At 50.8% G+C, this 9,473-nt stretch overlaps 1 protein-coding gene across 1 annotated transcript in view; it reads left to right on the top strand.

Annotated features, from left to right (window-relative positions):
- The first annotated feature begins 8,569 nt into the window (after positions 1-8,569).
- LOC141110607 (cornifelin homolog B-like) overlaps positions 8,570-9,473 on the top strand; it is a 66,117-nt gene continuing 65,213 nt past the window's right edge. Inside the window, exon 1 of the mRNA XM_073602045.1 lies at positions 8,570-8,706. Coding sequence (XP_073458146.1) covers positions 8,653-8,706 — 54 coding nt within the window. The 5' untranslated portion in view covers positions 8,570-8,652. The remainder of the gene's footprint in view (positions 8,707-9,473) is intronic.

Genomic DNA, 9,473 nt, shown 5'->3' with positions numbered 1-9,473 from the left:
GGCCTCACCATGGTCGACCAAAGAAGTTGAGTGCACGTGCTCGGCCTCATATCCAGAGGATATCTTTGGGGAAATAGACATAGGAGTGCTGCCAGCATTGCTGCAGAGGTTGAAGGGGTGGGGGGTCAGCCTGTCAGTGCTCAGACCATACGCCGCACACTGCATCAAATTGGTCTGCATGGCTGTCGTCCCAGAAGGAAGCCTCTTCTAAAGATGATGCACAAGAAAGCCCGCAAACGGTTTGCTGAAGACAAGCAGACTAAGGCCTTGGATTAATGGAACCATGTCCTGTGGTCTGATGAGACCAAGATAAACTTATTTGGTTCAGATGGTTCCAAGCGTGTGTGGCAGCAACCAGGTTAGTACAAAGACAGTCAAGCATGGTGGTGGGGGTGTCATGGTCTGGGGCTGCATGAGTGCTGCCGGCACTGGGCAGCTACAGTTCATTGAGGGAACCATGAATGCCAACATGTACTGTGACTTACTTAAGCAGAGCATGATCCCCTCCCTTCAGAGACTGGGCCGCAGGGCAGTATTCCAACATAACAACCCCAAACACAACTCCAAGACCACTGCCTTGCTAAAGAAGCTGAGGGTAAAGGTGATGGACAGGCCAAGCATGTTTCCAGACCTAAACCCTATTGAGCATCTGTGGGGCATCCTCAAACAGAAGGTGGAGGAGCGCAAGGTCTCTAACATCCACCAGCTCCGTGATGTTGTCATGGGGGAGTGGTAGAGGTCTCCAGTGGCAACCTGTGAAGCTCTGGTGAACTCCATGCCCAAGAGGGTTAAGGCAGTGCTGGAAAATAATGGTGGCCACACACAGCGGCGTTGAGAGGGGGGCTGGAACCTCCGAGTGACCCCCTAAAAAGCCCTGGGTCTCGGGCATTCACAATTCTATTATCAGCCCCGAGCCCGAGTGGGGACCGATCTGACTCAGAGCACGGCCGAGTGACATAGCAGAACCCGCCTTCTGGAGCCTGCAGCACCTATGATGGATGTTCCACTGGTCCAATGCCAGGACCGTGGGAGGTGTGACGTCCATCATAGGTGCCTCAGGCTCCAGGAGGCGGGAATTACAATGTGGCCGCATCAAGCACTATGAGATCCCCGCTCAGCGCCTCCTCTCCTGACTCTGGCTGGCTGTCCGCCTGCTGTCTACTGGGATGGGCGCATTGCACACTACGGCTGAGCTGCAGGAGGCGGCCACCTGAAGTCTGACGTGTAATGGTCAGGTAGGTCAGTGTGGGTCAGGAAGGTCAGTGTGTGTCACGTAGGTCAATGTAATGGTCAGGTAGGTCAGTGTAACGGTCAGTGTGGGTCAGGTGGGTCATTGTAATAGTCAGGTAGGTCAGTGTGGGTCAGGTAGGTCAGTGTAATGGTCAGTGTGGATCAGGTAGGTCAGTGTAATGGTCAGGAGGGTCAGTGTGGGTCAGGTAGGTCAGTGTAATGGTCAGTGTGCGTCAGGTAGGTCAGTGTACTGGTCAGTGTGTGTCAAGTAGGTCAGTGTAATGGTCAGTGTGTATCAGGTAGGTCAGTGTAATGGTCAGTGTGGGTCAGGTAGGTCAGTGTGCGTCGGGTAGGTCTGTTTGGGTCAGGTAGGTCAGTGTGTGTCAGTGTAATGGTGAGGTAAGTCAGTTTGTGTCAGGTAGCTCAGTGTGTGTCAGTGTAATGGTGAAGTAAGTCAGTGTGTGTCAGTTAGGTCAGTGTGTGTCAGATAGGTCAGTGTAATGATCAGTGTGTGTCAGGTAGGTCAGTGTGTGTCAGTGTGGGTCAGGTAGGTCAGTGTGGGTCAGGTAGGTCAGTGTGGGTCAGGTAGGTCAGTGTAATGGTCAGGTAGGTCAGTGTGCATCAGGTAGGTCAGTGTGGGTCAGGTAGGTCAGTGTAATGATCAGTGTGTGTCAGGTAAGTCAGTGTGGGTCAGTGTAATGGTGAGGTAAGTCAGTGTGCGTCAGTGTAATGGTCAGTGTGGGTCAGTGTGTGTCAGTGCGGGTCAGGTAGGTCAGTGTAATGGTCAGTGTGGGTCAGGTAGGTCAGTGTGTATCAGGTAGGTCAGTGTAATGGTCAGGTAGGTCAGTGTGTATCAGGTAGGTCAGTGTAATGGTCAGGAGGGTCAGTGTGGGTCAGGTAGGTCAGTGTGCGTCAGGTAGGTCGGTTTGGGTCAGGTAGGTCAGTGTGTGTCAGGTAGGTCAGTGTGTGTCAGTGTAATGGTGAGGTAGGTCAGTGTGCGTCAGGTAGGTCAGTGTGTGTCAGATAGGTCAGTGTAATGATCAGTGTGGGTCAGGTAGGTCAGTGTGGGTCAGGTAGGTCAGTGTAATGGTCAGGTAGGTCAGTGTGCATCAAGTAGGTCAGTGTGTGTCATGTAGGTCAGTGTGGGTCAGGTAGGTCAGTGTAATGATCAGTGTGTGTCAGGTAAGTCAGTGTGGGTCAGTGTAATGGTGAGGTAGGTCAGTGTGCGTCAGGTAGGTCAGTGTAATGATCAGTGTAGGTCAGTGTGGGTCAGGTAGGTCAGTGTGGGTCAGGTAGGTCAGTGTAATGGTCAGTGTGGGTCAGGTAGGTCAGTGTGTGTCAGGTAGGTCAGTGTAATGGTCAGGTAGGTCAGTGTGTATCAGGTAGGTCAGTGTAATGGTCAGGAGGGTCAGTGTGTGTCAGGTAGGTCGGTTTGGGTCAGGTAGGTCAGTGTGTGTCAGGTAGGTCAGTGTGTGTCAGTGTAATGGTGAGGTAAGTCAGTGTGCGTCAGGTAGGTCAGTGTGTGTCAGTTAGGTCAGTGTGTGTCAGATAGGTCAGTGTAATGATCAGTGTGTGTCAGGTAGGTCAGTGTGTGTCAGGTAGGTCAGTGTAATGGTCAGGTAGGTCAGAGTGTGTCAGGTAGGTCAGTGTGCGTCATGTAGGTCAGTGTACATCATGTAGTTCAGTGTGGGTCAGGTAGGTCAGTGTGGGTCAGGTAGGTCAGTGTAATGATCAGTGTGGGTCAGGTAGGTCAGTGTAATGATCAGTGTGGGTCAGGTAGGTCAGTGTAATGATGAGTGTGTGTCAGGTAGGTCAGTGTAATAGTCAGGGTGTGTCAGGTAGGTCAGTTTGGGTCAGGTAGGTCAGTTTTTAGTGGTCAGCATTGTTGGGCTCAGCGCCTCCTCTCCTGACTCTGGCTGGCTGTCTACCTGCTGTCTACTAGGATGGGCGCATTGCACACTACGGCTGAACTGCAGGAGGCGGCCACCTGAAGTCTGACGTGTAATGGTCAGGTTGGTCAGTGCATGTCAGGTAGGTCAGTGTGGGTCATGTAGATCAGTGTGGGTCAGGTAGGTCAGCGTGGGTCAGATAGATCAGTGAGGGTCAGTGTGCGTCAGGTAGGTCAGTGTAATGATCAGTGTGGGTCAGGTAGGTCAGTGTGTGTCAGGTAGGTCAGTGTGCGTCAGGTAGGTCAGTGTAATGGTCAGTGTAATGGTCAGGTAGGTCAGTGTAATGGTCAGGAGGGTCAGTGTGCATCGGGTAGGTCGGTTTGGGTCAGGTAGGTCAGTGTGTGTCAGTGTAATTGTGAGGTAAGTCAGTGTGTGTCAGGTAGGTCAGTGTGGGTGAGGTAGATCAGTGTGGGTTAGGTAGGTCAGTGTAATGATCAGTGTGGGTCAGGTAGATCAGTGTGGGTCAGGTAGGTCAGTGTGTCAGGTAGGTCAGTGTGGGTCAGGTAGGTCAGTGTGTGTCAGGCAGGTCAGTGTAATGGTCAGGAGGGTCAGTGTGGGTCAGGTAGGTCAGTCTGGGTCATTGTAATAGTCAGGTAGGTCGGTTTGGGTCGGGTAGGTCGGTTTGGGTCAGGTAGGTCAGTGTGTGTCAGGTAGGTCAGTGTGTATCAGTCTAATGGTGAGTTAAGTCAGTATGTGTCAGGTAGGTAAGTGTGTGTCAGTGTAATGGTGAGGTAGGTCAGTGTGTGTCAGTTAGGCCAGTGTGTGTCAGGTCAGTGTGTGTCAAGTAGGTCAGTGTGTGTCAGGTAGGTCAGTGTGTGTCAGGTAAGTCAGTGTGGGTCAGGTAGGTCAGTGTAATGGTCAGTGTGCGTCAGGTAGGTCAGTGTGGGTCAGGTAGGTCAGTGTAATGGTCAGTGTGGGTCAGGTAGGTCAGTGTGGGTCAGGTAGGTCAGTGTAATTGTTAGGTAGGTCAGAGTGTGTCAGGTACGTCAGTGTGCGTCAGGTAGGTCAGTGTGCGTCATGTAGGTCAGTATGCATCATGTAGGTCAGTGTGGGTCAGGTAGGTCAGTGTGGGTCAGGTAGGTCAGTGTAATGATCAGTGTGTGTCAGGTTGGTCAGTGTGTGTCAGGTTGGTCAGTGTGAGTCAGGTAGGTCAGTGCGGGTCAGGTAGGTCAGGTAAGTCAGTGTGTGTCAGGTAGGTCAGTGTAATGGTCAGGTATGTCAGTGTGCGTCAGTGTGGGTCAGGTAGGTCAGTGTGTGTCAGCCTAATGGTGAGTTAAGTCAGTATGTGTCAGGTAGGTAAGTGTGTGTCAGTGTAATCTTGAGGTAAGTCAGTGTGCATCAGGTAGGTCAGTGTGTGTCAGTTAGGCCAGTGTGTGTCAGGTCAGTGTAATGATCAGTGTGTGTCAGGTAGGTCAGTGTGTGTCAGGTAGGTCAGTGTGTGTCAGGTAGGTCAGTGTAATGGTCAGTGTGCGTCAGGTAGGTCAGTGTGGGTCAGGTAGGTCAGTGTAATGGTCAGTGTGGGTCAGGTAGGTCAGTGTGGGTCAGGTAGGTCAGTGTAATGGTCAGGTAGGTCAGAGTGTGTCAGGTACGTCAGTGTGCGTCAGGTAGGTCAGAGTGCGTCAGGTAGCTCAGTGTGCGTCAGGTAGGTCAGTGTGGGTCAGGTAGGTCAGTGTGCGTCAGGTAGGTCAGTGTGCGTCAGGTAGGTCAGTGTGCGTCATGTAGGTCAGTATGCATCATGTAGGTCAGTGTGGGTCAGGTAGGTCAGTGTGGGTCAGGTAGGTCAGTGTAATGATCAGTGTGTGTCAGGTTGGTCAGTGTGTGTCAGGTTGGTCAGTGTGAGTCAGGTAGGTCAGTGTGGGTCAGGTAGGTCAGGTAAGTCAGTGTGTGTCAGGTAGGTCAGTGTAATGGTCAGGTATGTCAGTGTGCGTCAGGTAGGTCAGTGTGGGTCAGTGTGGGTCAGGTAGGTCAATGTGGGTCAGTGTGGGTCAGGTAGGTCAATGTGGGTCAGGTAGGTCAGTGTAATGGTCAGTGTAGGTCAGGTAGGTCAGTGTGGGTCAGGTAGGTCAGGTAGGTCAGTGTAATGGTCAGTGTACGTCAGGTATGTCAGTTTTTAGTGGTCAGCATTGATGGGCACTGGTAAGCCAGGCAGCAACCAGCAAGTGAGCTTACCCCCCGATGCTGGGCTCGGTCTTGGGGCTGAAGCCCCTGGTCTTTTTCCCACCTAGCAACGCCCCTGTGGGGGAGTGAGGACAAATTCAAGTTGCAGCCAGCGCCCAGCTTAAGACAGTCACGTGCAACCTCCAGTTCAAAGACTCCAGAAGTTGTAGTGGAAAAGTAAGCTGCTCTCAGTCAGTTAGTTCTTCTCTCTGTAAATGTCTCTCTAAAAACTTCAGGTTGCAGGCTTGCAGCCATCCAGCACCCAGCCCGAGCCAGTCACGTGCAGACATCCCAACCTGCAAAAACTCATTTCAGGGAGGTGACGCTTTGCGCCGACCCCCTTTTACCAGTGCCAATTAAATGCAGCCTCATCAGTGCCCACCAGTGCAGCCCATCAGTGCCCACCAGTGCAGCCAATCAGTGTCCATCAGTGCCACCTCATCAGTGCCCAACAGTGCAGCCCATTAGTGCCACCTCATCAGTGCCCACCAGTTTAGCCTATCAGTGCAGCCTATCAGTGCCCACCAGTGCCGCCCATCAGTGCCACCTCATCAGTGCTCATCAGTGCAGCCTATCAGTGTCCATCAGTGCCCACCAGTGCAACCTATCAGTGCCCACCAGTTTAGGCTATCAATGCAGCCATCAGTGTCCATCAGTGCAGCCTATCAGTGTCCATCAGTGCCATCTCTTCAGTGACCACCAGTGCAGCCCATCAGTGTCACCTCATCAGTGTCCACCAGTTTAGCTTATCAGTGTTCATCAATGCAGCCTATTAGTGTACATCGGTGCCACCTCATCAGTGCCCACCAGTGCAGCCTATCAGTATCCATCAGTGCCTGCCAGTGCAGCCCATCAGTTTCCATCAGTGCCCACCAGTGAAGCCTAACAGTGCCACCTCATCAGTGCCCACCAGTTCAGCCTATCAGTGCCATCACATTAGTGCCCACCAGTGCAGCTCATCAGTGTCCATCAGTGGCCACCAGTGCAGCCTATCAGTGCCTATCAGTGCCACCTCGTCAGTGCCCACCAGTGCAGCCCATTAGTGTCCTTTAGTGCCACCTAATCAGTGTCCACCAGACAGAAGACAGAGCAACACGAGCGCCCGCCACAGCCGTACTTCATTTGGCTGCTCGAGGTCTGCTCTGTCTTCTGTCTGTGGCTGACTGACAGCCCCAGCTGGCAGAACGCCCGGCACTCACGGGTGTCCGGGAGCCCGCAGCCAAATGCGGGAGACTTGGGATGTTTCCACATGATGTGAGTGACATGTCCCCTAATACGCTGCGCGTCCTGCCTCTGCCTGCCTCTAAAGAGTCTGTCTTCAGTGGGAGTTGTAGTAGCTGCTGGGCACCACTGCTCAGTTCTCTCCGCCCTTTGCCACCAGGAACTTAAGCGCGATCCGGACTACAACTCCCGGAATGCAGTGCGGCAAGAACACAGCCAATCGGCAATCACCACGGCCGACTTCCTACATGAAAAAAAATGTCAGCAGACAGTGGCCATTTTGAATAGAAGTTAGGCAGCCTGGGAGGAAATTTCCACCTTGCCCCTGGCCCAGCCTGCCCCTGTCCAGTGTGAAGTTTCCACAGTCAGTGATGATCAATCCCAAGTGATAAATCAAAGCCACATTTTGGGTAGGAACAAAGCTAGGAATTATGGCAGGCAGATCTCATCATTTAAGTATCAAGGACACATAAGAATCCAGGGATTCAAACAGTGTATGGGCAGGCTGAATGTACCAAGTTGATCGATTGATATAGCGGCTAGCAATAATCACTGTCTTCTCCCTGCCGAAAGAATACAATGTCTCGGGATTCCCCTGTCAGCACTTTCAGTGTTGATGGGGGAATCCAGCAAATTTCTTGACTAAAGGATTCGTCAACTTACGGTCCTTGAACTTATAATAAAAACACAACACTGCGTGACATAGGTTTAAATGGCCACAGCAGCCCTTTTATTTAACAAATTAATAAATAACAAAACAATTTTAACACCAGGAGGGGGTCTTTGGGTGTCCTTAAATCACATTTTTGATTATTACTGACCATGTCCTCAGTCGTGCCCCATCTGGCTCGAAGATGTTGCGACTTCCACATTTTGTCCCGGGAGAACAACCATTAACCAACCAGGTGGGAGTGCCATACCCTAGACGGGCCCCCAATTCTTCTACAATCTGGTTAATCATTGACCCCCGCCCCCCCCCAAAGACCCCCTGACCCGCAAGCTGCTGCGACAAAAGTGCAAAATATTACATTTTTTAGATGGACAGAGCCAATGCCCTCTCCATTTGTCCACGGATTGCTTGCTGAAGGAGTGCCAACAACATCTTCCTTCGCTGCAAGAAGTTACTTCACCTGCCACATGTACATGACAGGCCGCTAGAGAAACCTTTGTTACCCTTGGTAACCACTTGTGTCTTCACACTGTATGAACCCTTGTGGTTACCACTTGTGCCTTCACACTGTATCTTCATACCCCAATGTGAATACTGACCCCAGCTATAGACTTTATGTGCTGGTTGCCCCAGCATAGGAGAAAGTCCATCTTTGGCAGGGTCCATGAATGGTGTCTTCAGGAGGGACTGCAAGCCACAGCAATCCTCCTAGGCAGTGGGAACTCCGACTTGATCACATTACTGGAAATCCAGACTCCAGTAATAGCAGGGAATGGGTTTGACCAAGCGGGTTCGGGACCAAGCCAGCAGAACAGCAACAAGAAGTCCCACAGGGTCCTGACCTCTGTACCTTTCATAGAACACAGGACAGGAGGGTCAGACCCAGGAAAACACGCCAAGAAAAACCCAGAAACACAGTTTACTCCCAACTTCCTGTCTGGGGCAGCAGTCACCACTACTTGCCTACAAACTCTCGGCCAGTTGTTGTTTGCCATAGACATGAGATGCTTCCTTGATCCGTCTACTATACTTTCATGTATGGGCTGCTTTCAGTTGTAGAATAACTACACATTGGGCTCTGGGCTGTTTTCAATTTTTTTTTTTAAGATAAGATCATTTCCCCCCCACTACAGGAGCAATTTATCTCTGCAGATGCCAATCTTCGCTACTATCTATTTATTTTTTATGGAAGACGTCATTCATACACCTAACGGCTCCTGGGAAGAAACTTACCCTGAAACGATTTGTCCTCACTCTAATATTTCTGAGCTGTCTGCCAGATGGCAGCAGTTCAAAAAGATGACGTCCAGGATGAGACAAGTCGCTCACTATCCTTCCTGCTCTGCCAACACAGCGTGACTGATACATTTCGTCTACAGAGACAAACTTACAGCCCACAACTCTCGGTGCAATGTTTACAATTCTATGGAGTGCAGCCTTTTCTGCTGGCGTACAGTTAGAATACCAGGCCAGGATACAGTAAGTCAGCACGCTCTCTCACTAGAGGACCGTGTGGAGAGTCAGCCTGGGGCAGGGCTAAGAAGGGGTTAATTGAAGAGGGCAGGTATTTCCCCTTCAGACCTGCTTATTTCCAGCTGAGTTGAAAATGAGAGAGGAGAAGAGTGTTTGGAGAGAGATGGCTGTTGAGCTATCAAAGCTGAGAGGAGCTTGAAGCTGGAAGGACCCCTGTTACCTATGATCCTGCAGGGTGAGCCTGCCTGAACTGGGACTTTGCTATGTTATATGCTGTGGCTGGGATGCTGAGCATTATTTAAAAAGAACTGTCTTATACTGCTAAGAAGAGTTTTTGTGTTGTTTGAACTGCCTATAAAGACAAAGCTTGTCAATTTTCTGTTGCTTTTTGCTGAATAAAGCCTTTTAAGTTGACTGAACTGTCTGAGCCGGCTTGTCACCCCCTGATCCCTTACACCGAGAAAAGGACTCTAGGATGTTTCTCTCTAGAACATATTTCCTGAGGAGTCTCAGGAAATACAAATGCTGCTGACACCTTTTGGTGACAGCTCTCACGTTTGCTGACCAAGTTAAGTTCTCGGTAATATAAACACCAAAGAACTTAAAAACAGGGACTCTCTCTACTAGTTCTCCTTTAATGTAGAGCAGTGCCAGGTCTGTTTTACCCTTCCTAAAATCTAGCATAACTTCCTTGGTCTTTCCTGTGTCTAAAGATAGATTGTTTTCCCCACACCACTCTACAGTTCTTCCAACCTCCTTCCTGTAGTACTCCT

Source organism: Aquarana catesbeiana, linkage group LG10, assembly GCF_042186555.1.
Source record: "Aquarana catesbeiana isolate 2022-GZ linkage group LG10, ASM4218655v1, whole genome shotgun sequence".
NCBI lineage: Eukaryota > Metazoa > Chordata > Amphibia > Anura > Ranidae > Aquarana > Aquarana catesbeiana.
Note: the sequence above shows the minus strand (reverse complement) of the source record. Positions and strands in the feature narration are given on the sequence as shown.